This window comes from Rhinatrema bivittatum, unplaced genomic scaffold (assembly GCF_901001135.1).
Source record: "Rhinatrema bivittatum unplaced genomic scaffold, aRhiBiv1.1, whole genome shotgun sequence".
Taxonomy (NCBI): Eukaryota; Metazoa; Chordata; class Amphibia; order Gymnophiona; family Rhinatrematidae; genus Rhinatrema; species Rhinatrema bivittatum.
The window spans coordinates 1-24,338 of NW_021820745.1; the positions used below are offsets into that span (position 1 = coordinate 1).

The 24,338-nt window shown below is 42.5% G+C and overlaps 1 protein-coding gene across 1 annotated transcript; it reads right to left on the reverse strand.

Moving 5' to 3' along the window:
* Positions 1-3,748: 3,748 nt before the first annotated feature.
* Positions 3,749-24,338, reverse strand: LOC115082070 (saccharopine dehydrogenase-like oxidoreductase; the record flags this gene model as incomplete). The annotated part of the gene is made up of 4 exons (XM_029586336.1): positions 24,008-24,338; positions 16,730-16,842; positions 5,426-5,506; positions 3,749-3,878 (listed from the first exon to the last, which is right to left on the reverse strand). Coding segments are annotated over exons 2-4 (322 nt in total), but the record flags the coding sequence as incomplete, so codon positions are not given.

A 24,338-nucleotide genomic window follows, 5' to 3' on the forward strand; every position in this document is an offset into this window, starting at 1 on the left:
ACCATTCTCCTGGGACCTTGCCTGGTTCCCCCCCAGCTATTAAAGTATATAAAACCCTTTTTTATAATTGTCAGTTTGTGTCATTCAGCATGTGTGTGAGTAAGCATCCGTGAGCATACTTGTATTTATCTGCGAGTATATGTGCAAGCGTGTGAGAGTTGCTGGGTGTGAGCAAGCATGTGTTTAAGTGAGAGTGTGAATGTGTAAGTGCATGGATACGAGCAAGTGGGTCTGAGTGAGTGACAGTGAGCATATTTATCTGTGAGCATGTGTTGGAGCGTAAGCAAGCGTGTGTCAATGAATATGCGAGAGTGCATGGGTGTGAGCATATCTGTTACCTTGTGTGTGACTGTGTGTTAAGAGTGCAAGCGAGCATGTGTATCTGTGTGTGAGAGTGTGCGGGTGTGAGCAAGAGAGGAGAGAAAGTTTGTGCGTCACCAACTATCCCCACTAATCCATGACAATCTCAGGATATGGAGAGTGGAGGATTTTAAAATATTTACTAGTTTTAATTATTGGATGGAGTTTGATGTATCTGCTGTTTGAAAAATTTATTGCTATTTTGTAAATTTAAAAAAAAAACATGAGTTTTTAATTATTGAATGTTTTATTCATCAACTTTGAAATATTTTTATTTGTATGGTTTAACTGTTATGAATCATGTTTTTTTTAATTTGTTTGGAGTTTTATGAGGAATTACAAGCTTGTTTTTACATTGTTGCATTATACAATATAGTCTGGCTTGTTGCAGTTTCCAGTTCAGTTTTTGAATGTTTCTATTTATAATTATGGGCTCTTTATTCTTTATATGGTGAGGGTCTGTGTGACCAAGGTGAGATATTCTACTAAGTGTGTAGTTTTAGTGTGGGGATCTAAAGCAATTTGGCTTGTTCTATTTTCCTAATAGGATGCATATTGGTGTTCTAGGGCCTGGTGTAATATTTGTAGTATTGTATTTTCATAGGCAGGGTTGTTAATGTAAAAATCATCCTGAACTGCTGACTTCTGATGCATATCTAGGTTAGTCGTCTGCCTCCTGCAAACAAACATCGATGCTCCCCCTTCTCAGGCATGCTGGCAGTTAGTGCTGTTTTGGTATGGGAAGTTTACTATATTGTAATTGTATTTCAGTTTACTCTTAGCTTTCTGCGGGCTTTTATGTGACGGGGCTGGACTGAACTTTGAGAGGAGCAGCTGGCTATGGAACCAGTGAATTTCCTGGAGTGTAAAGGTGCCTAATAAGGGTGGGAATGGGACATAGAGGGGACTGATGCAAGCTGCAGAAGGCCTGACAGCAAGCAAGAGCTTTACATAATGATATGGAAGTGCTGGGTTGGGTATCACTCACTAAGTGAGCACACGATCAGCACCACAACAGTGTGTGTTTATGGGACAGTACATGTGTCTGAGTCTGGATGACAGGGGGAGTGTGTCTGTCTTTGTGGCTGGGAGGGAGAGAGGGAGGGAGCATATGTATCTTTGTGGTTAGGAGAGAGGGAGTATGTATGTCTTTGTGACTGGGAGGCCAAGAGTGCCCAAGAGAGTCTACCACCTGGCAGACCAAAGATCAGAAGTTGCAGCACTTCCTCCCTGCAGTTCAACTGGAAAAAGAACAGAGCTGGTAGCCAGGGTCCTTCTAACCTCCTCCTCCTGCCGCTGTTTCCATGCTCTCTTGTACAGTTCAAACAGATGATTTTTAAGCTGAACCATCCATAACAGAGAGATAGCAATAAGGGAAGTTAGAAGCACCAGTCACTGACTCCATTCTCCTGTCATCGGGACACTGGGGAGGAGAGATGGAAGATAAGGGTGGTGGTGGAAGGGGAGGGAGGCAAGGAGGAGAAAGTATTGATTTTAGGATGTGCGAAGCCCGAACCAATAGGATTTGGCTCGCCGTGGGAAATTTCGTTTTTCCCACGGTTCAGTGCGCACTAACGGGGAGTTAGCACGCATTAACCCGAAAAACAAATTTTTTCGAAATTTCGGAAAAATTCAGTTCATTTTTCGGGTTTCCCGAAACAGGACGAATTAGGCCTAATTTGTCCAAAACGTATGCACATCCCTAGTGCATACTCCCCTCCCACCATGGCAGGGGCACTGTTCCCAGTGCTTGCACGGGGCTTCACCAGAGCTAAAACTGGCACCAGTCTGTGGACTGTCATCTTCAAGTCTTGCTACGGATTTTCTATTGGTTTCATGTCTGGACCACTCCAAGACATTCACTTTCTTCTTACTGAGTCATTCCATTTTTTGCTGTTGCTTGTGCTTAAGATTATTGTCCTGCTAAAGGCAGACCTGAACAGGTTTTCTTCCAAGATCTAACTGTATTTTGCACCATCCATCTTTCCCTCAATCTTCATACCCTCCCTGTCCCCGCTGCTGCAAAACATCCTCACAACATAATGCTGCTACCATAATGCTTTATTGTAGGGATGGTGCTGGAGTCATGTGCAGTATTTGTTTTACACCACACGTATCATTTAGCATCAAGACTAAAAAGTTCCACTTTGGTCTTATCTGATCACAAAGCCTTCTCTCACATGCATACAGTGCCCCGCAGTGTATTTCTCTGCAAATCTTACGTAGCGCATCATATGGCTTTGCTTACGCAGTGGCTTTCTTCTTGCCACCCCTCCACACAAGCTATGTTTGGGGTTGAACAGCCAACATTTTCCCCAGACTCAGTCAGGGACCTCTGTAATTCATTTAAAAGAAATGTCAGCCCTCACAGAGATATTCTGCAACATTTCCTTAACCCAGACCTCCTGACTTTGGTGGGGCAACGCGATCATGGCAGTGCCTTGGTGTTGCAAAATTGTTTCTACTTTACAATGATGGACCTGACAGTGCCCCAGGGATATTTAAGCACACTGAAATCTTCTTATAAACCTTCCCCCAGTCTGTATCTTTGAATAATGTTATCTCAGTGTTCCTTCAGCAGCTCCTTGTTCGGCATGTTTTGATCTTTACTTTAAATTCACTTCATACACCAGAAACAGCTTGATTCATAATCCCCCAAAATATTTGAATCAGCTCAACTACTGTGACTGGACACAGGTGAGCTTTAACTTATGGGCCCTTAAGGCAATTTTCTGAACCACTGCCAATTTGGATTTGCTAGACAAAGGGGTAGATTTTAAAACCCCGGTGCGCGTAAATCCCGGGGTCTACGGGCGTGGCTGGGCCTTACACGCGCCGGGTCAATTTTCAAACTGGCTTGGCCACGCTCGTAAACCCCAGGACGCGTATAAGTGCCGAGGCTTTAAAATGGGGCGGTCCGGGGGCTGAGGCTAGAGGTGCCCGGCACAGTGGCAACTTGCTCCTGCTCCTTGGCAGGAGCAAAAGGTAAAGCAAAAAAACTGGGGTAGTTAGGATAGGGATAGGGGGAGAGGAAGGGGAAGGCCCCGATGCGTCGCCGCGTGAATTAGCAAATTTATAAACCCCCCCTTGCGCATGCATGTTATAAAATCATGCATCTGTGTGCGTGCGCAAGTTTTGAAAATCTACCCCAAAGGGTTTGAAGACATTAAAAAAAAAAAAAAAGTTTTGTTCTTTCACAACGAAAGATTTCACTGATCTATGCAATATACCTTAAAGTAGGAGTTTGTTCAATTTTTTAGACATCAGAATGTGAAAAATGTACAAGGGTGTGAAGACTTTTTGCAAGGCACTGTAAACACTCATTCCTTTTTAAGCCAACATTATATTTGAACCAACGTATATTTAAGGGAACAAAGTTTTCAAATACCTTTTAAATTATCCCTGGTAAATAATACACCCAAGTCTGCTGGAACGGAGTCGAAACCACAGCTACCAATGATGTACACCCCTTTATCTGCAGCTTGGCTATTGTACTTGAAATACATTCCTTCAAGATACTAAGGAGGAAAGATTGAAAAATTACAGTTAAGAACTGCAATATACTCCAACATGAACAGTTAACAAAGAGGTTGATTTTTAAAGCAGAGTGTGCCCATCCAAGTGTGCATGGTTCCCGACGTGCACACATGGACGTGCCGATTTTGTAACATGTGTGCTGGCACATGCATGTTATAAAATCTGATTGCCATGTGCACCAGATTTTAAAATCCATGTGTGCAAATGTGGGAGGTGTGTGCAAGAGGGTGGTGTGGGAGTGAATTTTTGCTAAATATGCGCAGTGATGCAAATTAGGCCTCCTCCCAGTTCCCTCAGTCCACTCCAATTAAAGAGCGGAATGGGAGGGAACTTCCCTACCCTCTTGCCTAAACTCCTCCCCACCCCCTAAACCTAACTTTCCCCAAATTTTTTATTTTCCTACTTACTGCTCCTCTGGAGGAGCAGTAATCTCTGCACGCCGGCCAGCTGCTGGCACGCGCTTCCCAGGGACAGTGTCGAATGGCGCTGCCCTGGCCCATCCCTGCCCAGACACCCCCCCCCCCCCCCCCCGTAGGGGCCCGGCACTTATATGTATACCGGGGTTTGTGAGCGTGGCTGGGCCTGTTATAGAATGCGTGCAGCGCACGCAAGGCCGAGCCACGAGCGTTTGCACACTCAGGCCTTTGAAAATGTATGCCTTGCTCAAATCCTGATCAGCATCCAGAGGTGCATTAGCAACAGAACAGTCCTAGAAATAGCCCCTCTAACCCCAGACCACCCCCAATGTAAGGTGGAAGGGGAGAAATGAGGATAAGTAGGGGGAGAGTGGGATTCAACAGAGCTTTCACTGTTTTCCCCGATTTCCAGAAGATTAAATGTGCTCCCACTGCAAACTGGAAAAGGTTTAGTTTCTATGTAGTGTATTTTTGATATTACTAATATTTCTAATATAGTGTAAGTATTTTCACTGGCATGACTTTCCATCACAAATATTATAAAATTCAGAAAGCAGTTCACCAGCTGCAGCAGATTACCAACAAAGGAATATGGCTGAAACAGTACCTTCCAGATTACAAACAGATATTTAAAGAGGCAAGCTTTTGAGATTAAGATGCTTTGCTTGGATAATACTGAACCAAAGGAGTTCCAAGAGTACATATTTCAACATCAGTTAGCCTTAAAGGTGCCATCTCCAAATCAACTACTCTACCTTTTATTCCTGTACATTCAAAGTGGACTAACACAGCAGCCAAACAATGGGGCGGATTTTAAAAGGGTAGGGCCTATTTTATAAAGGCCCGGCGACGCACGCAAAGCCCCGGGACAGCGTAACTGGTAGGCGTAACTTGTGAGAAAGGTACGGGGGAGGGAACGGGGAAAGCCAGCCGGTCTGCCCAAGGGCTCGGCGCGTGCAATGCACTAGTGTGCACCCCCCTTGCGCACGCCGACCCCTGATTTTATAACATGCGCACACATGTTATAAAATCGGGCGTACCTTTTAAAATCTGCCCCCATGCCAACTATCCTAGAAATTAAGATTCAGAAAAGATGTTCCAATTTCACTTACCTTAGGTTCTCCACTGATATCGATACAATGTGTTCCATTTTCCACACATGCTTTCACCACAGGTTCTCCATAAAACCTGTACTATAAAGACAAACGTTTAAAAATTCAGCTTTTTCAAATGCAGTTCTTCAAAAGATTTTGGTTTAAAAGTAGGCTTAACCTTTAAAACATCCAACTGATTCTATCATTAGCGGGACCCATACTATGGAACTCCATGCCCTTGGAATTAAGACTACAACGAGAAAAACAAAACATTCAGAAAAAATCTAAAAACTTGGCTATTTAAACTAACCTTTCAAAAAGAGAAGGGAGAATAGATTCCAGGGAATTGCAAGATACAAAACACCCACACAAACTAAGGGTGTACCTTTTTTAAATTGAATTCATCACCAAAGGATAAGCTAAATCTAGAGAATGAGTCCCAGACTCAAAACTGCCATATAAATTGACCTGGACACAATAGTCATAACACTCATTTAACAACTAGCATTGATTAAAAACTATGTTACCGAACCTAATGGCACCTGTGTAAAATGTTAGATTTTAATAAAATTACTTTTTGTGCCTTACTGTACACCGTTGTGACGGTACCCACCTTAATGACGGTATAGAAAAGATTTAAAATAAAAATAAATAAATCCCAATATTTTTGCATGATGGTATTTTAACAACTACTGGCAATAGCTTTTTTCACATGCAGTACTCAAATGTTTTACCAAAAGCAGTTCTTAACTGAAAGCCTCAAAGCCCAGAAAATCAAGTATTTTGCTCTTTCCCTCTGTGCCATGATATTCATTGCAATCAGCAGTTAAGTTTTATCCTTTCTCACCAGAGGTCTACAATAGGCAAGTAAGAAACTGTTCATCAATATCTTCCTGTAGATTCAGAATCTAAAAAACAACTCTCCTAGCAGTGGGCCAAAAAAACCTCAGTTGTTTCCTGTGCATACCATCTTCCTGCAGATAGGCTTATCCGGAATTACCACACTACAAGCAATATAAAATGCAGAAGCAAGTCCAAGAGGTCTTCATCATGGGCATCATGTAACATATAATGAAGGCAGAAAAGGACCAAATGGTCCATCCAGTCTGCCCGGCAAGCTTTTTATGGTAGTATCTGCCGTTCTGTGCAGGTTACCCCATCTTTCTCTTAAGGGTAGCAACATTATTCTATGAGCCTTATTAAAAATTCAGATAGTGCTAATGTGTTTTGCTTGGACATGGCCTTAGAAGCAGTCCTGTATTTTTCACTTGTGTCTGGGTATCAGCACCCCAAACCATAAAAGTCAGGTCCTATGTTGGTGGTCATTTGAATCTAATTCCTCTTCCACCATCAAAGCAGAGAGCGATGTTGTAGTTGTGTCAAAAGCATCAAGGCTTATTGGTTAAAATTAGTAATCCCTTGCCTTCTGTTAAGGGTAGTAATTGCTGCTCCATGCAGGTTATCCCCATGCTTATCAGTTCACCAGACTGTAAAGGCCAGGGCCCTCGTTGGTTGTTGTATGAATCCAAATCCCCTTTTCCCCCTGCCATTGAAGCAGACAGCAATGTTGCATTGCATCAAAAATATCAATGCTTTGGTTAAGGGTAGTAACTGCCGCACCAGCAAGTTACCCCCATGCACCATTTTCTTCATTTCCATACTCTAGCCTTTAGGGATCCACGGTGTTTGTCCCATGCCACTGTGAATTCTTTGACTTCTTTGTCTTTACCAACAACTCCAGAAGAGCACTCCAGGCATCTGCCACCCGCTCTGGGTGGCAGATGCCTGGAGTGCTCAGAAATCAGTAGAACTGGGTCATTTCATGACCCCTAGTTCTACTGATTTCTTTCCAAGGGAAAGGTTTGAACTTTGTGCATCATTAAAACTTTCAGGAATCATTTGAGGTCTGTATCGTATCTCCCCTGCACCTCCTCTCTTCCAGAGTACACATATTTAGATCATTCATCCTCTCCTCATAGTCTTTCAATACTGACCCTGCACCCTTCTCTGGACTGCCTCCACCCTGTCTCTATCCTTTTGAAATACGTGCGCCAAAATTGAACACAGTACTCCAGGAGAGGCCTCACCAAGGGTCTGTACAAGGGCACTATCACCTTTTTCTTACTGGTTATTCCTCTCTCTATGCAGCCCAACATTCTTCTGGCTTTAGCTAACAACTTGTCATATTGCTTTGCCGCCTTCATATTGCCAGACAGTATAACCCCAAGACACCTCTGTTAGTCTGTGCACATCAGTCTTTCACCCCCATCACATACAGGAAGGGATGAGGAATAGCCTTGTGGTTAGAGCAGTGGGCTACGAACCAGGAGACCAGGGTTCGAGTCCCGCTATCACTCCTTGTGACCTTGGGCAAGTCACTTTACCCTCCATTGCCTCAGGTACAAAACTTAGATTGTAACCCTCTGGGGATAGGGAAATACCTACAGTACCTGAATGTAAACCGATCTGATCTCAGATCGAATGTCGGTATATAAAAAATAAATAAATAAATACAGCTCTTTGGATTACTGCATCCCAGATGCAGGACTCTGCACTTCTTTGCATTGAATCCCAGCTGCCCAAGAAGGATGCGTGGTATGGGGCATGCTGGGCATGCTCAGTGTGCCTAGACAAAGTTCTAGAGACTTTGACATAGGTTTTCCACATCGGGACTCATCTGATAATGTCACCCATGTGTGAGGACTACCATCCTTGCTTGTCCTCGAGAACAGTCCTTCTCCAGGGTCTTCTTTAGGGAATACAGAACTGAAGTATTTGTTTTATATTTCTGCCATGTGTTTGTCTGTCTCAGCACCTTGCTCCTTGTCAACTTTCAATTTCATTATGCCACTTCAGGACTTCCTTCTTTCTCAATATATCTGAAAAATGTTTTGTCACCTCTTTACTTTTTTTTTTGCAGTCCTTGCTTCCACCTGACCTTTTGCTTTCCTGATTTCTTTCTTCATCTCCCTCAATTTCACCAGGTATTTTTCCCTATGTTCCTCTTTTTGGATACTTTATGCTTCCTGAATGCTATTCTTTTTGCCTTTAAATTTTCAGCCTCCTCCTTTGTGAACCAAATCGGTTTCTTTTTCCTTGTATATTTTGTTACTTTCCTAACATATAGATGTTGCCTTTTTTTATAGCTCCTTTTAATTTGGCCCACTGTTGTTCCACCTCGCCCATTTTCTCCCAGTCTTCTAGTTCTTCCTCCAGGGATGTCCATTTTGTCAAAGTCCGTATTTTTTGAAATTCAGAACTTGGATCTTCGTGGGACTTCTCTGTATCTTATTTGCGATATCAAACCTTACCGTTGATGATCACTGGTGCTCAGGTGGGCACCTGTCCGGATAATAGAGACATTATCCCCATTAGTGAGCACTAAGTTGAGTATCACACCCTTCCTTGTGGGTTCCATTACCATTTTTGCTTGAGAAGAGCCCCTTGAAGGACATCCACCATCTTCCTATTCTCGCAGATTCCGCAGAAGGGATACTCCAAGCTACATCCGGCAAATTAAAATCGCCAACTATCAACACGCCTCCCTTCCTTCCCATCTTTTGGATGTCTTTCACCAAATCTCGATCCAGATCTTCAGTTTGTTTATAGTGCCTTGCAAGTACACACCAGTGGAAATGGAAGAACCATCATCTTGTTTAGGACAGCCCATAATGCTTTCTCCTCCCCCCACATCCCTTGCATTTAGGTTACATGGATATTGATATTGTTTTTGACAAAGTGCTACTCCTCTCCCTTTTCTGTCCTCTGTCATTCCTTAAGTTATAGCCTGGGACAGATGTATCCCAGTCATGAGACTCCGTGAACCAAGTCTCTATAGTGGCAACAATGTCCAAGTCCGTCTCCACCATTAGGGCCTGCAAATCTTGAATTTTGTTGCCCAGGCTATGAGCATTTTTGGTCATAACTTCCAGCTTTCCTCATTTGGTTTGCTTATCTTCATAGTCACCTTTTCTCCTCCTTTGCTTAAGCATGGAATGTAGAGCTGACTGATTTTGTTATCTAATCTCGCTTTCTGTATTGCTTGGGGGTGACGTTCCAATTTAAGTGGCCACTTTCTGCCACCCTCATCTTGTAGTTTAAATGCCTGATTATGTATTACCAGAATTTCTCACTTAGGATCTTCTTTCCTGCCATTGTCAAATATAGTGTGTTTACAAGTGATTTTAAATAAAGTAAATACCTACACTGTCAGATGGAAAAATTTTTATTTGTTAATGTAATTTATGAAAAAATATTAATGGAGTCAGAGAAAGGTTTCATACTAGTGTAGGTGCCCTGCACCTCTGTAAGGTGAACATATAATCATCAACCTTCCTCCTCCTCCTCAATTGATTTTTAATTATTTTTTAAAAAATTTTTTTATGTATGCTTGTGTTATCCCTGAAAACACCTACAGGATTCTTCCGTGGCAATATTTTTAAATGCAATACTGCAAACTATTTACTAAATGCTACTCAACGAGAATGTTAATAAAGGGTATAAAAACAGACTTCCCCGTTTTTGGTTGGTATGTCCATCTTCTTCTGTGTTATCCCAACATGTTTCAGACAGAAATGCCTTTCCTCAGGGGGTTCGATGTTTCCCGAACCAACTTCACGGAGTCTGCAACCCTCTTCTCAACGGTTTCTCCTGAGTTCAATGTGTTGTGCCCAAAGCGATCTTCCTCTCTGGATCGCCCGGAAGAATGACCTGTCAGGGGAACAGACTCCTTATATTATACTACTGGGGCTCAAAACAACCAATGAGAAATCTCAACATTACGACGTGATTGATGACGTCTCTATCGGACCTGCAAGAGAACTCGCTCTGTGGACTGATGGTAAGAGTCTCGGACCTGAAAGAGGCACTCTGAACTGTCAAGACATAATCAATGACGTCGGTATCACACCTGCAAAAGAACTCATTCTATGGGCTGTGCTGCGGTCCAAGAATCTTAAATGAGGCTTTTCAAGCTGTCAAAATTGTAAACAGAAAACCTTCCCACGGGCTTTAAAAGTCCGGATATTTCAGTCTTTTGAGCGATCGGGTAACGAGTAACTGGCATATCCGGTGAATTGTCACTGTTACTCCATTTGATCGTTCATAAGAGGATATTGAAATTGAGCTCGTCATTCATACCACGAGGTACAGAAGTTTGCAAAGTGAAAATCCAGAAGGCTTCTCGTGTGTTGAGCAATGATCGTATATCCCCACCGGGGTGAGAGCTGTATTTGCTCAATAATCGTCCATTTCAAATCTGCGATTGTGTGGCCAAAATCCACCAGATGTTGAACCATGGGTGCCGTAAGTTTCAACGTGGTAAACCGTGATTTATGTTCCCCAAGTCTCACTCGGATGGGTCTGGTGGTCCGTCCTATGTATAATTTTGGACATGTACAGATAATCGCGTACACCACATTATTAGACTGACAATCTGTATTACTCTTCCTCCAAATCTTATAACCTGAAGGTGGAACTTCCCATAGGACACCCGTAATGGTCTGTGAACACCAAGAGCAATGGCCACACTTTCGATGACCCACTAAAGGGTCCTCTCTGTCATAACTGTCTATCTGAGCATGTACTGTCTGATCTCTAATGTTTTTCCCCCGTGACATGGCAAATGTAGGTGGTTCTGAAAAAATATCATACATAGATAATATATGCCAGTGTCTGTATATTGCTGCTTTTATTGCGCTTGCTGCTGTTGATTGTTGCAAAACACACGTCAACCTGGATTCTTCCTTCTGGGGTTTATATTGTAAAAGTGACGAACGTGCACTGAATTTTGCTCTTTTATAAGCACTATTGACAGCCTTTTGTGGATATCCCCTTTGTTGGAATCTGCCAGTCAGAATCGCTGCCTGTATCTCAAAGTCCTTCGCTGTAGAACAAATTCTTTTAGCTCTAAAGAACTGACTCACTGGGAGCCCCATTTTGAAGCTCCAAGGATGGTGACTTGAAAATCTTAACAAATTGTTACGATCAGTCGATTTACGATGGATGGTGTGTAATTCTCCATTGACTATATTGATCAGAACATCTAAGAAAGTGATCTGCCATTTAGAAACATGGGAAGTGAATTGCAAATTTTCATCCAGAGTGTTAATCCATTCCAAAAAAGATTGTAGTTGTATTTCTGAACCTTTCCAAATAGAAAATATCGTCTATAAAACGATACCAGCATGAGATGTATTGCCACCAATGAGACGTGTATACCCTGGTCCTTTCGAACTGGGCAACATACAAATTTGCTACCGATGGGGCGGGGGGACCCCATCGGGATCCCATGTATCTGATGATACAATTTTGACCGAACCAAAAAAAGTTGTTATGTAGCACTAATTCAGCCAACTCTAGCAATGTATGGGTTTTAATCCTTTCTGTGTCGCTGCGATGACCCAGTGTGTGTTCCACAATTTCTAATGCTGAGTCTTGCGGTATGTTGGTATACAAAGAATTTATGTCCATGGTCACCAAAATGACTGATTGCCACTCAACTGTCAAAGATTCTAAGTTTCGTAAGAAGTGAGATGTATCTTTATATGATTGTGACTGTCCACATACTGTTGCAGAAAGTGTCTAAAAAATTAGCCACAGGTTCCAGGACTGACCCATTTTGAGATACTATGGGTCTAATCGGCGGAGCCGTCAAACTCTTGTGTATTTTAGGTATAGAGTAGATCACTGGACGCCTGGGAAATGAAACCACAAGGTATGCTTTTTCTTTTAAAGTGAGTCTTAAATCACTATCAACCACTTCACGAACCAAAGACTTCAAAGACTCAGTAGGATCTATAGAAACTAATCTATAGTATTTCGTGTCAGTCAAATGTGCCATGAGATCTTCAATATACTTAGACCGGTCTTGTATCACCACTGCTCCCCCTTTATCAGCGGGTTTGATGATGATCTGGGATTCTTTTTTTAAACTCATAAGGGCTTCCCTCAATGCTGGAGACAGGTTTTGTGGCCTTCTATGTACCTTGGATTCAAATGTGGCTAAATCCTTAAGTACCAAAGCGTGAAACGTTTGAATATGAGGATCCTGGGTCCCGGTGGTATCCAATTGGATTTGGGTTTTACAACAGATGGATCAACATCTCCTGATGTCCTATCTGAAAAATACAATCGCAAATTTAGTTTGCGTATGAAGCGTTGAATGGAGATGCACTGTTGAAAGCTGAATGTTTCGAAGTAGGAACATATGACAGTCCCTGGTCCAAAAGTGTTACTGATTGTCAGTCAGGGGTGAGGAAGATATATACGATATACGATCATTGCTCAACACACGAGAAGCCTTCTGGATTTTCACTTTGCAAACTTCTGTACCTCGTGGTATGAATGACGAGCTCAATTTCAATATCCTTTATGAACGATCAAATGGAGTAACAGTGATAATTCACCGGATATGCCAGTTAGCTCGTTACCCGATCGCTCAAAAGACTGAAATATCCGGACTTTTAAAGCCCGTGGGAAGGTTTTTCTTGTTTACAATTTTGACAGCTTGAAAGCCTCATTTAAGATTCTTGGACCGCAGCACCAGCCCATAGAATGAGTTCTTTTGCAGGTGTGATACCGACGTCATTGATTATGTTTGACAGTTCAGAGTGCCCCTTTCAGGTCCGAGACTCTTACCATCAGTCCACAGAGTGAGTTCTCTTGCAGGTCCGATAGAGACGTCATCAATCACGTCGTAATGTTGAGATTTCTCATTGGTTGTTTTGAGCAGTAGTATATATATAAGGAGTCTGTTCCCCTGACAGGTCATTCTTCCGGGCGATCCAGAGAGGAAGATCGCTTTTGGGCAAACACATTGAACTCAGGGAAACTGTTGAGAAGAGGTTGCAGACTCCGTGAAGTTGGTTCTGGGAAACATCGAACCCCCTGAGGAAAGGCATTTCTGTCTGAAACATGTTGGGATAACACAGAAGAAGATGGACATACCAACCATAACGGGGAAGTCTGTTTTTATACCCTTTATTAACATTCTCGTTGAGTAGCATTTAGTAAATAGTTTGCAGTATTGCATTTTAAATTATATTGCCACGGAAGAATCCTGTAGGTGTTTTCAGGGATAACACAAGCATACACATAAAAAATTTTTTTAAAAAAAAAACTACTATTAAAATCAATTGAGGAGGAGGAGGAAGGTTGATGATTATATGTTCACCTTACAGAGGTGCAGGGCACCTACACTAGTATGAAACCTTTCTCTGACTCCATTAATATTTTTCATAAATTACATTAACAAATAAAAATTTTCCATCTGATAGTGTAGGTATTTACTTTATTTAAAATCACTTGTAAAACACACATTATTTTTTGAAAAGTTCATTCAATTGTTCAGCGACAGAGCTTTCGCTCTTGATTGTTTTTTGATTAACAGCAGTTTGCTGTTTTGGTGTATTTTGGATATTCATTGTCAAATATAGGCCATCCTTATTGTATAATCTTTTACTGCTCCATACACGACCCCAGCCTCCACTGTATCCAAATCCACTTTCTTTAAACCATGTATTGAAATTTTCTATCTGGCTAATCCTTTCCCTTTCTGTGAACAGGTAATATTTCAAAAAAGGCAATATTTACCAGACACTGAAAATCTTTCTGTTCTGCTTGCATACTGTTTCTAGCGACATCTTTGGTCCCACATGGATGATTAATATTAATATTAGAGTCTTTACTTTCTTCTATAATTGCTCCAATTACCTAGTTTTCATTTCTACTAGCTGAAGATCCTGGAAGGCATTTAATTTTTGTGTCACCTCTGAGAAGAGATCACAAATTAGTCCCTCTATTGATTGGAGTCTACTATCAGAAGGAGCTTTATGAGGTTTGATAATGTTAAAGGATGTTTTGTTGCATTAGGTGGCTTCTTCCTCTCAGGATGTCCACTTATTGTCTTGCTGGAGGACAAGCTTCAGTTTCTACCTTCATCTTCATGCATGACTGCCTTCACCCTACTAAATCTGTTTGAGCTGGCATTGACCAAGTTTCTGCTTTTGAGAGTGAACAAAAATAATTAGCACAGGGCTAGTCTGCAAGCAGACCAGAGAACCTAAACAAGTACGAAAAGAATGTCAGTGCAATTTGTGCAAGTGCTTTTGTTCCTTTAGGGGGAAAAAAAAACCCCCTTATGATTGTACAACATCTTATAAGTTGGTTTAAGTCTGATCCTACCATAGCCATCTCTAGGCAGGGTCATCCTTAGGGAATAGGCTAAGCAGAGCTTTGGGTGGCCCTGCCATCCTGACTTCTACTATCACTTCCCATTCCTCGAAGCACTGGTGGAGCAGGAACTGCAGCAGCCTGTGCACAGAGACATCTGCATTGGGCTAAAAAGATACAGTTCCTTCTTTCAAGAGCGGGACGCCAGGGGGAGAGATGGGACGGTTCCCCGTAGTCCTTAGGCATGGAGGATACTGACGCCGAAGTGGACAGTTTTGGAGAGCCAAAAAGTTTCTCCATTTTGTCCAGGCGAGCACGAGGCCCTTTGGGGGTCATTTGGTCGCACAAACGACACCTTGGACGTCATGCGGGGCTCCCAGGCAGAGGATGCATACCTCATGCGGATCCATGATGGACATGGTCCGCGGGCCCTGGGGACACCGTCAAAAAGAGAGGCCGGTGTGCGGTCGATGACCGACAGGAACCCAGAAATGGGAGTCTGGAATCGACCGCGAATTGCGGCGGCAAAAGCCAAGGGTACCAACCGGGAACCAAATGCGAAAGGGGACCCAACACAGAAGAAAAAAACCCTGAAAAACGCAAAACAACGCTGCAAGAGTTTGGAGCTCCACACTCGTGAGGCTACAGCACCGCAGACAAGAAGAGACTGAAGGGGGACCTCGTGTGGATGCGCGGGATAGCAGCAGGCTGGGCATGCTTAGTCTGCCAAAGTTTCTAGAAACTTTGACAAATGTTTTCCGTGCCGGGCTCCATCTGATGATGTCACCCACATGTGAGGACTACCATCCTGCTTGTCCTAGGAGAAACAGTTCCTTCTTTCACTCCTGTTCTTAATCTCTCCAGGGGAGAGAGAGATGGCAGAAAGGCTCACTGGGGATAAATTGCTTCAGGCCCCACACCTTCCTAGGGTCAGCGCTACTCCCAGGACAGTTGCAGTCCAGAACTAAAGTGGCATAGATTAAGAACATCTAATCTGTGAAAGCTTTTACATAATCTCAATATAGGAATTACAATTTTGTGAACTAATTTTATTTATAAAAGGAAGTCCATTGATGCTGAGTGAGTTAAGAAACACTGTTGTTGCAGAAATTCAGGATTCTGTTTTATTTTTTCAAGCTTGGGCTAGATCCATCAATTTAATGGGAAAATGTTATTTTGGTTTCTATCTTTTGTAGATAATGCCTATTCTGAAAGCTTGGTTAATATAGGTTAAATGATTTGAGAAACATTGAAGGCAATAAGCAAAGCCATTTCTACAGGCAAACGTACTTTCTGATTATTGCCCACCTTTTATGTGAGTAAAAAATACCTACAAGTCAGTAATGTGGCTACTTTTACCTACGTAGGTGTTCCTGGGGGTGGGCTTGATGAAGACAGTTAAAACTATTTAAAACTACCCGTGTATATTTGCCCTGAAAAAGCATCTGCACCAAAAGCAGGTGCAAATTTGTGCAAGCACTTCTCTGTGGGGCAATGATTAACCCATGTAGTCTTCCTTTGAATATTCTGGCAAACCCCATAGGTAAAACTACCCATGGGGCTTGCAGAAATGCAGGCAATTTGATTATCGCCTCCATGTGTACATAGACAAAGTGATTGTATCAATTTCTTTAAAAGAAAATTAAAAGAAAAAAGTGCAAATGAAAAGACCAACAAATGCCATGGACCAATAAAGTTATGTTTAAATGATTTATTCACAAAATGATTAGAAAAATGTGGGGATTACCGTCTGCTCATGGAACAAGACTTATTTTGGACTCCCAGCAATTTTCACAACTGTGTGTCCTAACTGCAAGAAATTCTGGGAAGAAATTGGTGCATTCAAGGTACAGAAAATGGTGGTGAAATATGAATTTCACTGTGTAGACTTATTGCTGGGCAATTAGATCACATCCCAAATTCTCTCATTAATCCCACTTTCTCCATTGGAAAGCATAAGTCTTTGTTCACCATGACTAAATTAATATTGTAAAAAAAATATTTAATGTTAAGAGCCTGTTGTAAGTAAGACGCAAGTGATTTTTTTGTTTTGCATTTAGTATAAAATTCAGCACCATGAAACAAACGGCTTATAAATCGACTGTTTGTTCATTTTCTTTCAGACACACCAAAGGCTTGTACAATACTTACTGGGCCCACACAGCTGAGAACAGCAGTTGTTTGTTTGCACATAGCATCAAGAGAGGAGGGATCACCAACATCACAAATGATAATGTCAATTTCTGACTTCAGCTGTGGCATTCCTGAAAATTAAACAAAGATGCTACTAAGAGAGCCTGGTACAGAACAATCTAGACATAACTCATTTGCAAAAAATGATGCTTAGAACATTTATGAGAATACGACTATGGGAAAAATAGTTTGCAGGTAAGATTATAATTGATGCTCAGACAAGGTATGGCAGCAACAAGTGGTTTTTAAGGATCCTCACTATGGCTGTTTTAACAGCACAGAATTTTTAGAACTCTACAAAACTAAAAGGAGCTAAAATCGAAAGTTTGAGCCTAGATATACACGAATGTGGTTCTGAAGCTCACCTCACTAATACAATGGCTTATGGATTAGCAACTTTTGAGTACCTCTATATTCAGAGCAGTTCTGATTGCACTATTTATTTCTGGGAAATTATGCATAACGGCATAGTGCAGAAGCTGTGTACAATTCCTCTTGCATGCAGAATTTTCACCTTCTCCAAGAGAATTTAGGCAGTCTGCAGAGGACAGAGAAAGCAGTGCCAAAGGAGCTGATGGGGTCCCCAATATACCTACCATCTGTCTCCTAACACCACCTCCACTGTAGCTGTACTCTTTCCACACCATGCAGCTATCAAAGGTTTGAACTGCAAAGTGCCCAGAATTCCCATGCTGTTCTTGCAAGATTATAAGAACAGTGTAGAATTTGAGTAATGCCCAAATCAAACTCTGAGAACAGTGTAGTACAGGAAGACTAGCTGCTCAGGTGGAACCAATCTGCAGCACAGTCTGGAGGTGGAGGGTGGGGGAATCACAAGCGGATTGTGATAAATTGCAGGAAGACATTGTCAGACTGGAAAATTGGGCATTCAAATGGCAGATGAAATTTAATGCGGATAAGTGCAAGTGATCCATATAGGGAAAAATAACCCATGCTATATTACACAATGTTAGGTTCCATATTAGGAGCTACAACCCAAGAAAGAGATCTAGGCGTCATAGTGGATAACACATTGAAATCGCCGGTTCAGTGTGCTGCAGCAGTCAAAAAAGCAAACAGAATGTTGGGAATTATTAGAAAGGGAATGGTGAATAAAATGGAAAATGTCATAATGCTCTGTATCGCTCCATGGTGAGACCGCACTTCAATACTGTGCACAATTCTGGTCGCCACATCTCAAAACAGATATAGTTGCGATGAAGGTACAGAGAAGGGCGACCAAAATGATAACGGGGATGGAACAGCTCCCCTATGAGGAAAGACTAAAAGGTTAGGACTGTTCAGCTTGGAGAAGAGATGGCTGAGGGGGATATGATGGGGTGTTTAAAATCATGAGAGGTCTAGAACGGGTTAATCTGAATCAGTTATTTACTCTTTCAGAAAATAGAAGGACTAAGGAGCACTCCATGAAGTTAGCATGTGGCACATTTAAAACTAATCGGAGAAAGTTACTTTTCACTCAACGCACAATTAAACTATGGAATTGTTGCCAGAGGATGTGGTTAGTGCAGTTAGTGTGCTGGGTTTAAAAAAAGGATTGGATAAGTTCTTGGAGGAGAAGTCCATTACCTGCTCTAATTAAAGTTGGCTTAGAAAATAGCCACTGCTATTACTGGCAACAGTAGAATGGGATAGACTTAGTTTTTGGGTACTTGCCAGGTTCTTATGGCCTGGATTAGCCACTGTTGGCAACAGGATGCTGGGCTTGATGGACCCTTGGACTGACCCAGTATGAAATTACTTATTTAACTCTTTTTATACCAACATTCATGATACAGATCATATCATTTTATTTTAAATGATTTTGATTATAAGTACATTGCTGTAAACAGTTTTGATCGATTTTTGTATTGGTAAACGGTATATAAATACGTTAAATAAAAAATAAATAAATAAATATCATATCGGTTCACACGGAACAAGGGAGTTAAAACATTAACATTGAATAAGAAGCAGAATTACAATAAAACAAGGTCGTGTGAACTTGGGAACTGAAATAGCCAGAGGCAGAAGTTTAAAGTAATAAACTTAATGCGGATATACTGGTTGTGCCTTAGGTCAGATATAGAGTGCTCTGTGTATGTAGCACTTATATACAACCAGGATCCTAGCTACCAAAGCGAAGAAGTATCAATACTGGGGGGGATTAGCTGGAGGGATGGGGGAGGCTTACTAGGATCAAAGAGATGGAAGGGGGGAGGGGAGGGAATGGAGTTAAGGGAAGGCTTGTTGGAACAGCCAGGTCTTGAGTTTTTTTCTAAATGTCAACAGGCAGGGTCTGGCATTCCAGATGGCTGGCCCCGCTGTCGAAAAGGCCCGACTCTGGTGGCTGTATGAAGGGTGGATTTGGTTGTGGGAGCGTGCAGGGTTCCTTTATAAGCTTCTCTTATAGGTCTTGTAGAGGTGTGCAGTCTTAACGGGATATATCCCGTTCTTACAAACTGACAGGCCGATACAGTACAGTGCGCTCCAACAGAGCGCACTGTTAACCTGTCATTGGACTGCGTTTTCCCTTACCCCTTATTCATAAGGGGCGGAAAACGCGCGTCCAACCCGCCAAACCTAATAGCGCCCTCAGCATGCAAATGCATGTTGATGGACCTATTAGGTATTCGCGCGTGATTCAGAAAGTAAAATGCAGCTAAGCCGCACATTTTACTTTCAGAAATTAGCGTCTACCCAAAGGTAGGTGCAAATTTCTTCCGGCACCGGGAAGTGCACAGAAAAGCAGTAAAAACTGCTTTTCTGTGCACCCTCCGACTTAATATCATGGCGATATTAAGTCGGAGGTCCCGAAGAGTAAAAAAAGTTTAAAAAAAAAAAATTGAAGTCGGCCGGCGACTGTCGGGTCGAAAACCGGACGCTCAATTTTGCCGGCATCCGGTTTTCCGAGCCCATGGCTGTCAGCAGGCTCAAGAACAGACGCCGGCAAAATTGAGCATCGGCTGTAAACCCGCTGACAGCCGCCGCCTCTGTCAAAAAGGAGGCTAGGGACGCGCTAGTGTCTCTAGTGCCTCCTTTTGCCCGTTTCTACCGCCGGGCCTCATTTGCATACTGTATCGCGCGCGCAGGCGTGTCGTTCGTCCGCTCTCCCACGGACTTTACTGAATCGGCCTGTGAGTTAGGGAGAGAAGGCAGATCATCTAACAGAAACTGGTGGGACAAGCAGGTATGTATGGAGACTGGCTGGGACAGGGTGTTGGGTAAGGGCAAAGAAGCCCCCTCAAAAAAGCACACCTCTCCTTAACAAGAGATAGAGCCATATCTATCGCAGGCCCCACCTGCTGGAACAAACTACCTCCAAACCTCCGTCTCGAGCCCTGCCCCAAAAATTTCAAAAAAAAAAAAATTAAAGATCTGGCTATTCAACCAGGCATTCCCAGAATAGGACCTTCCTGCCATTCTCTCTCCCCTCCACTGCTTCGAATCGGATTTGATTACTCGGCCTTGCTTCGTCTACCTCATTGTAATGCATCATCAGTTAACCATTTAACTAATTAATCTACCTTGAATTTTAGTGACCTCATTGTTTTGCTTTCTCTGTTAACCGTTAAGCTCTCTCTGCCTTACTCCTCCAGTTATTTCCCTCCCTGCCCCAGTTTCTTCCCACCTGTTCGATGTATTTCTTAACTTTTGTTTGATGTAAACCGTATAGAAAAGCTGTTAAATAAATAAATAAATAAATAAATTTGAATGAAGAGAAGCTGGAAAGGGGAGACTGCATGTTAGGGGATAAGTGTGTGGGAAGACTACCTGAGGGAGGGAATAGAGGAAGACTGAGCAGGGGGAAATGCTGGGGAAGGGGAGATGATTCTAAAACCTTATAGCTAAGGCTTCTGATTTTCAGGGATTTAAATTTGGCAATCTGAAGAACCCAAGTGAGGCACAGCAGGCATAGTATTTTAGTTAAATGTTGGCAGATAAAGTCCAAAATGGTCTACCCAGTCTGCCCAGCAAGTTGCTTTGGGTACCAACTGCATATTACTCCCTAGCTCTCTCCAGGTAATCCCATGCAGATACATTAACTTTAGGTGAAGCAGAAGTTACCATATATCTTCATTTCCATTCTTTAGCCACTACGGGATTCTCTGTGTTTGTCCCACATTGAACACACCATAACTGTTCTGGTCTCCACCACTTCTTCCAGGAGGGCATGCCATGCATCCTCCACTCTTACCATGAAGAAATATTCCTGACACTGTTCCTGAGATTTCCTTTTGGAGTTTCATATCATTACCTCTAGTTTTACAACTTCCTTTCTATCAGAGAAGTTTTGGGTTTTTTGTGCATCATTAAATCCTTTCAGGTATCTGAAAGTCTGTGTCATATCTCCCATCCTCCTCTCCTCCAGAGTATGCATATTTAGGTCCTCCAGTCTCCTCTCGTAAGTCTTCCAATGGAGACTGCACAACAGTTTGGTTATTTTGAACTGCTTCAATCCTATCCTTATCCTTTTTTTAGATACAGTCTCCAGAACTGAACAAAGTGCTCCAGGTGAGGCCGCTCCAACGACCTGTTCAAGGGCATTATCACCTCCTTTTACCTGCTGGTTATGTATCTCTCTATGTAGGCCAACATCCCTCTGACCTTAGCCATTGCTTCACTGCCTTTAGATTGTTGGAAACTATCATCCCGAGGTCTCTCTTGAGGTTTGAGCACATCAGTCCTTCGCACCCCCCTCCCCCCCATTGCATTCAGCTCCTTTAGATTGCCATATCCCAAATGCATGACTGCATTCTTGACATTGAATCCTAGTTACCAAATCTTTGCCCACTCCCTCAAGCTTTCTTAGATCACTTTGCATTTTCTCCACCCCTTTAGGTGTATCCACTCTGTTGCAGATCATAATGTCATCCACAAAAAGATAAACGTTACTTTCTAATTCCGTTGCAATATCGCTCACAAAGCTATACAACAGATCTTGTCCACTTCTCTCTTCAAAACAAGTTCCATTTACTACCACTCACTGACATCTCTCAATCACCAAAAACATTTAGCTGGATAACTTAGAATTTATCAGGCTAAATGAATATTTGGGCATTTATCGGCTAAATTCTAGCCTGATAACATTTTATCTGGCTAAAATTTTCCCAAGTTAGGGATTGTCCCGGGAGTGTAATGGGGAATAGCTGAGTTAAACAGATAAGTCATCTGGCTAACGCCAATATTCAGTGCTGGACAACTTATCCGGCTATCTCTAGTTGGCCTGTACACACAAGTAACATATAACCTAGTAATTATAGCAGAAAAAGACCAAATGGTCCATCCAGGTCTGCTCAGCAAGTTTTTTATGGTAGTAACTGCCACTCCGTGCTGGTTACCCCCATATTTACAGTCAAAACCAAGCAATTGTCAAACCCATAACAAAATTACTGCAAGCAACATTTTTACAAGGTGAGCAGCCTTCTTGATAATTCAGACAATGCTGCTTGAACATGCTTTACTTTTGGACTGTCCTATTTTATTTGGCTTTTTGTACAGATGACCTTGGCTGACTAATTTTAAGATAGCTGAATATATAACCTAAATTTTATCCAGCTAATTAGCCAGGCAGCACAGCAACTAAATATGAACCTCCAAATTTGTAACTCATTTCACCACCTTGGACCCCACTCCCTGGCTTCTCATTTTATTCATGAGCCTCCTATATAGGACCATATTAAAAGTTTTTGTTGAAATCTAAGTAAAACCAACACTGTCATAAAAAAAAAAAATCAGTTTTGTTTGATAGGACCTTCCTGTGGTAAAAACCATGTTGTCTCGACCCTTTTAATTCCACTGAATCCTTTAATCCACTGAATTGTAGATAGTTCACTATCCTTCCTTTAGCTCCAAATTCTAGCAAATATACCAACTATAGGCATATATACCAACAACCACAAACACTACTATGTAGCAAATTATTGGCTACAATTTGGCACTGTCTGCAGCACGAAGGGTCCCCTAAGCTCCATATACCTCGAAAAGAAAACCCTAAAAACCAGAAGCCCTAAATATGGTATTCTACTACTGCACTCCAGGGGAAAATTCTGTATCTTTGAATATGAACTTTTTCTGTACTGCACTTTATTATTCAAAAACTGTAATTATACTGTTATTTTGATATAGTATGCAGAATTGTACAAATTGTAAAATATTCAAATAATTTTTACAATTCTAGCATAGAATTTTTAAGAACATAAGATATGCTATATTGGGCCAGACAAAGAGTCCATCAAACCCAGTATCTTGTCTCCAACAGTGGTCAATCAAAGTCAAAAGTGCCTGGCAAGTACCCAAATTTAAATAATCCCATGCTAATGCTGGCAACGAGCAGTGGCTATTCCCTATGATTAACAGCAGTTTATGGCCTTCTCCTCCAGAAACTTATCCCAACCTTTTTTAAACCCAGCTAAACTAGCTGCCTTAACCACATTCTCTAGGAATAAATTCCAGAGCTTAATTGTGCATTGAATGAAAAATAATTTTCTCAGATTTGTTTTAAATGTGCTACTTGCAAACTTCATGGAGTGCCCCCCTAGTCCTTGTATTATCCAAAAGAGTAAATAAATTTCACATTTACTCAACAACCCTAATCTCTATGCCCTTTATCATTTTGGTTGCCCTTCTCTGTACTTTCTCCAGTGCAACTATATCTTTTTGGGATGTGGAGACCAAAACTGCACACAGTATTTAAAAAATGTTTGGTGTAGATTTACCCATGAGTAATTGTGTGGGGGCAACTACAGTCTGGGTTGGGGGGGGGGGGGGGAATCCTGTGAGGCCAGACTGCCTAAAATTTAAGAGCATATGACATGCTCTGCGGGGTTAGACCAATGGTCCATTGAGCCCAGTACCCTATGCCCAGGCCACTTGGAAATACTGGAAAGATCCTTTCCATGCCGCTCACTCCAGAACTGGGCGTGGACCCCCTTGTTTATCCTGGAATAAAGCAATAAGAAGCTGACGCCCAACTTGAAAAGCTACTATTGCCCTAAGGTACCAGTAGGCCCTGTACTAGTAATTTTGGGGAGGGGATGGCACGCATCCATCGGTCTGAATATTGGGGGGGGGGGTGGGGTGTTTCAAACTAGTTCTGCACAAACCAACACAAAAGGAATGAAGGATCAAGACTGCCTCCCCAAAAACCGCTCACGACTTGAGCAAATTGCGTTTCCCTAACCCCAATCTTTCCCCCTCCCCCCTTTGGCCGGCACCCCGCTTGCCTCCCTCCACCCAGTGCCTCGGCGGCCCTCCGCAGCACATCCTCCAGCTTCGACCGATTCCTGCCGGCCCACGCGCCAAGCGGAGGCCCGAGGAGCGGAACTCATCCCCGGCGGCCACCCGCGCCAGCTCCTGCACCACGAACTGGCCGGTGAAGCCCGAGGCCCCCAGCACCATCAGCTCGTAGGTCCTTCCCGCTGCCCCGCCGCCGCGCGTCGCCATGGTGACAACAATCCCTTCGACTGGAGCGGGAGGTGATTGGAACTGCGGCGTGCGCGCGAGACCCCCCGAAGCAAAAAAAAAAAAACAATCCAAACCCCAGCAGCAGTCACTGAAGCGTCAT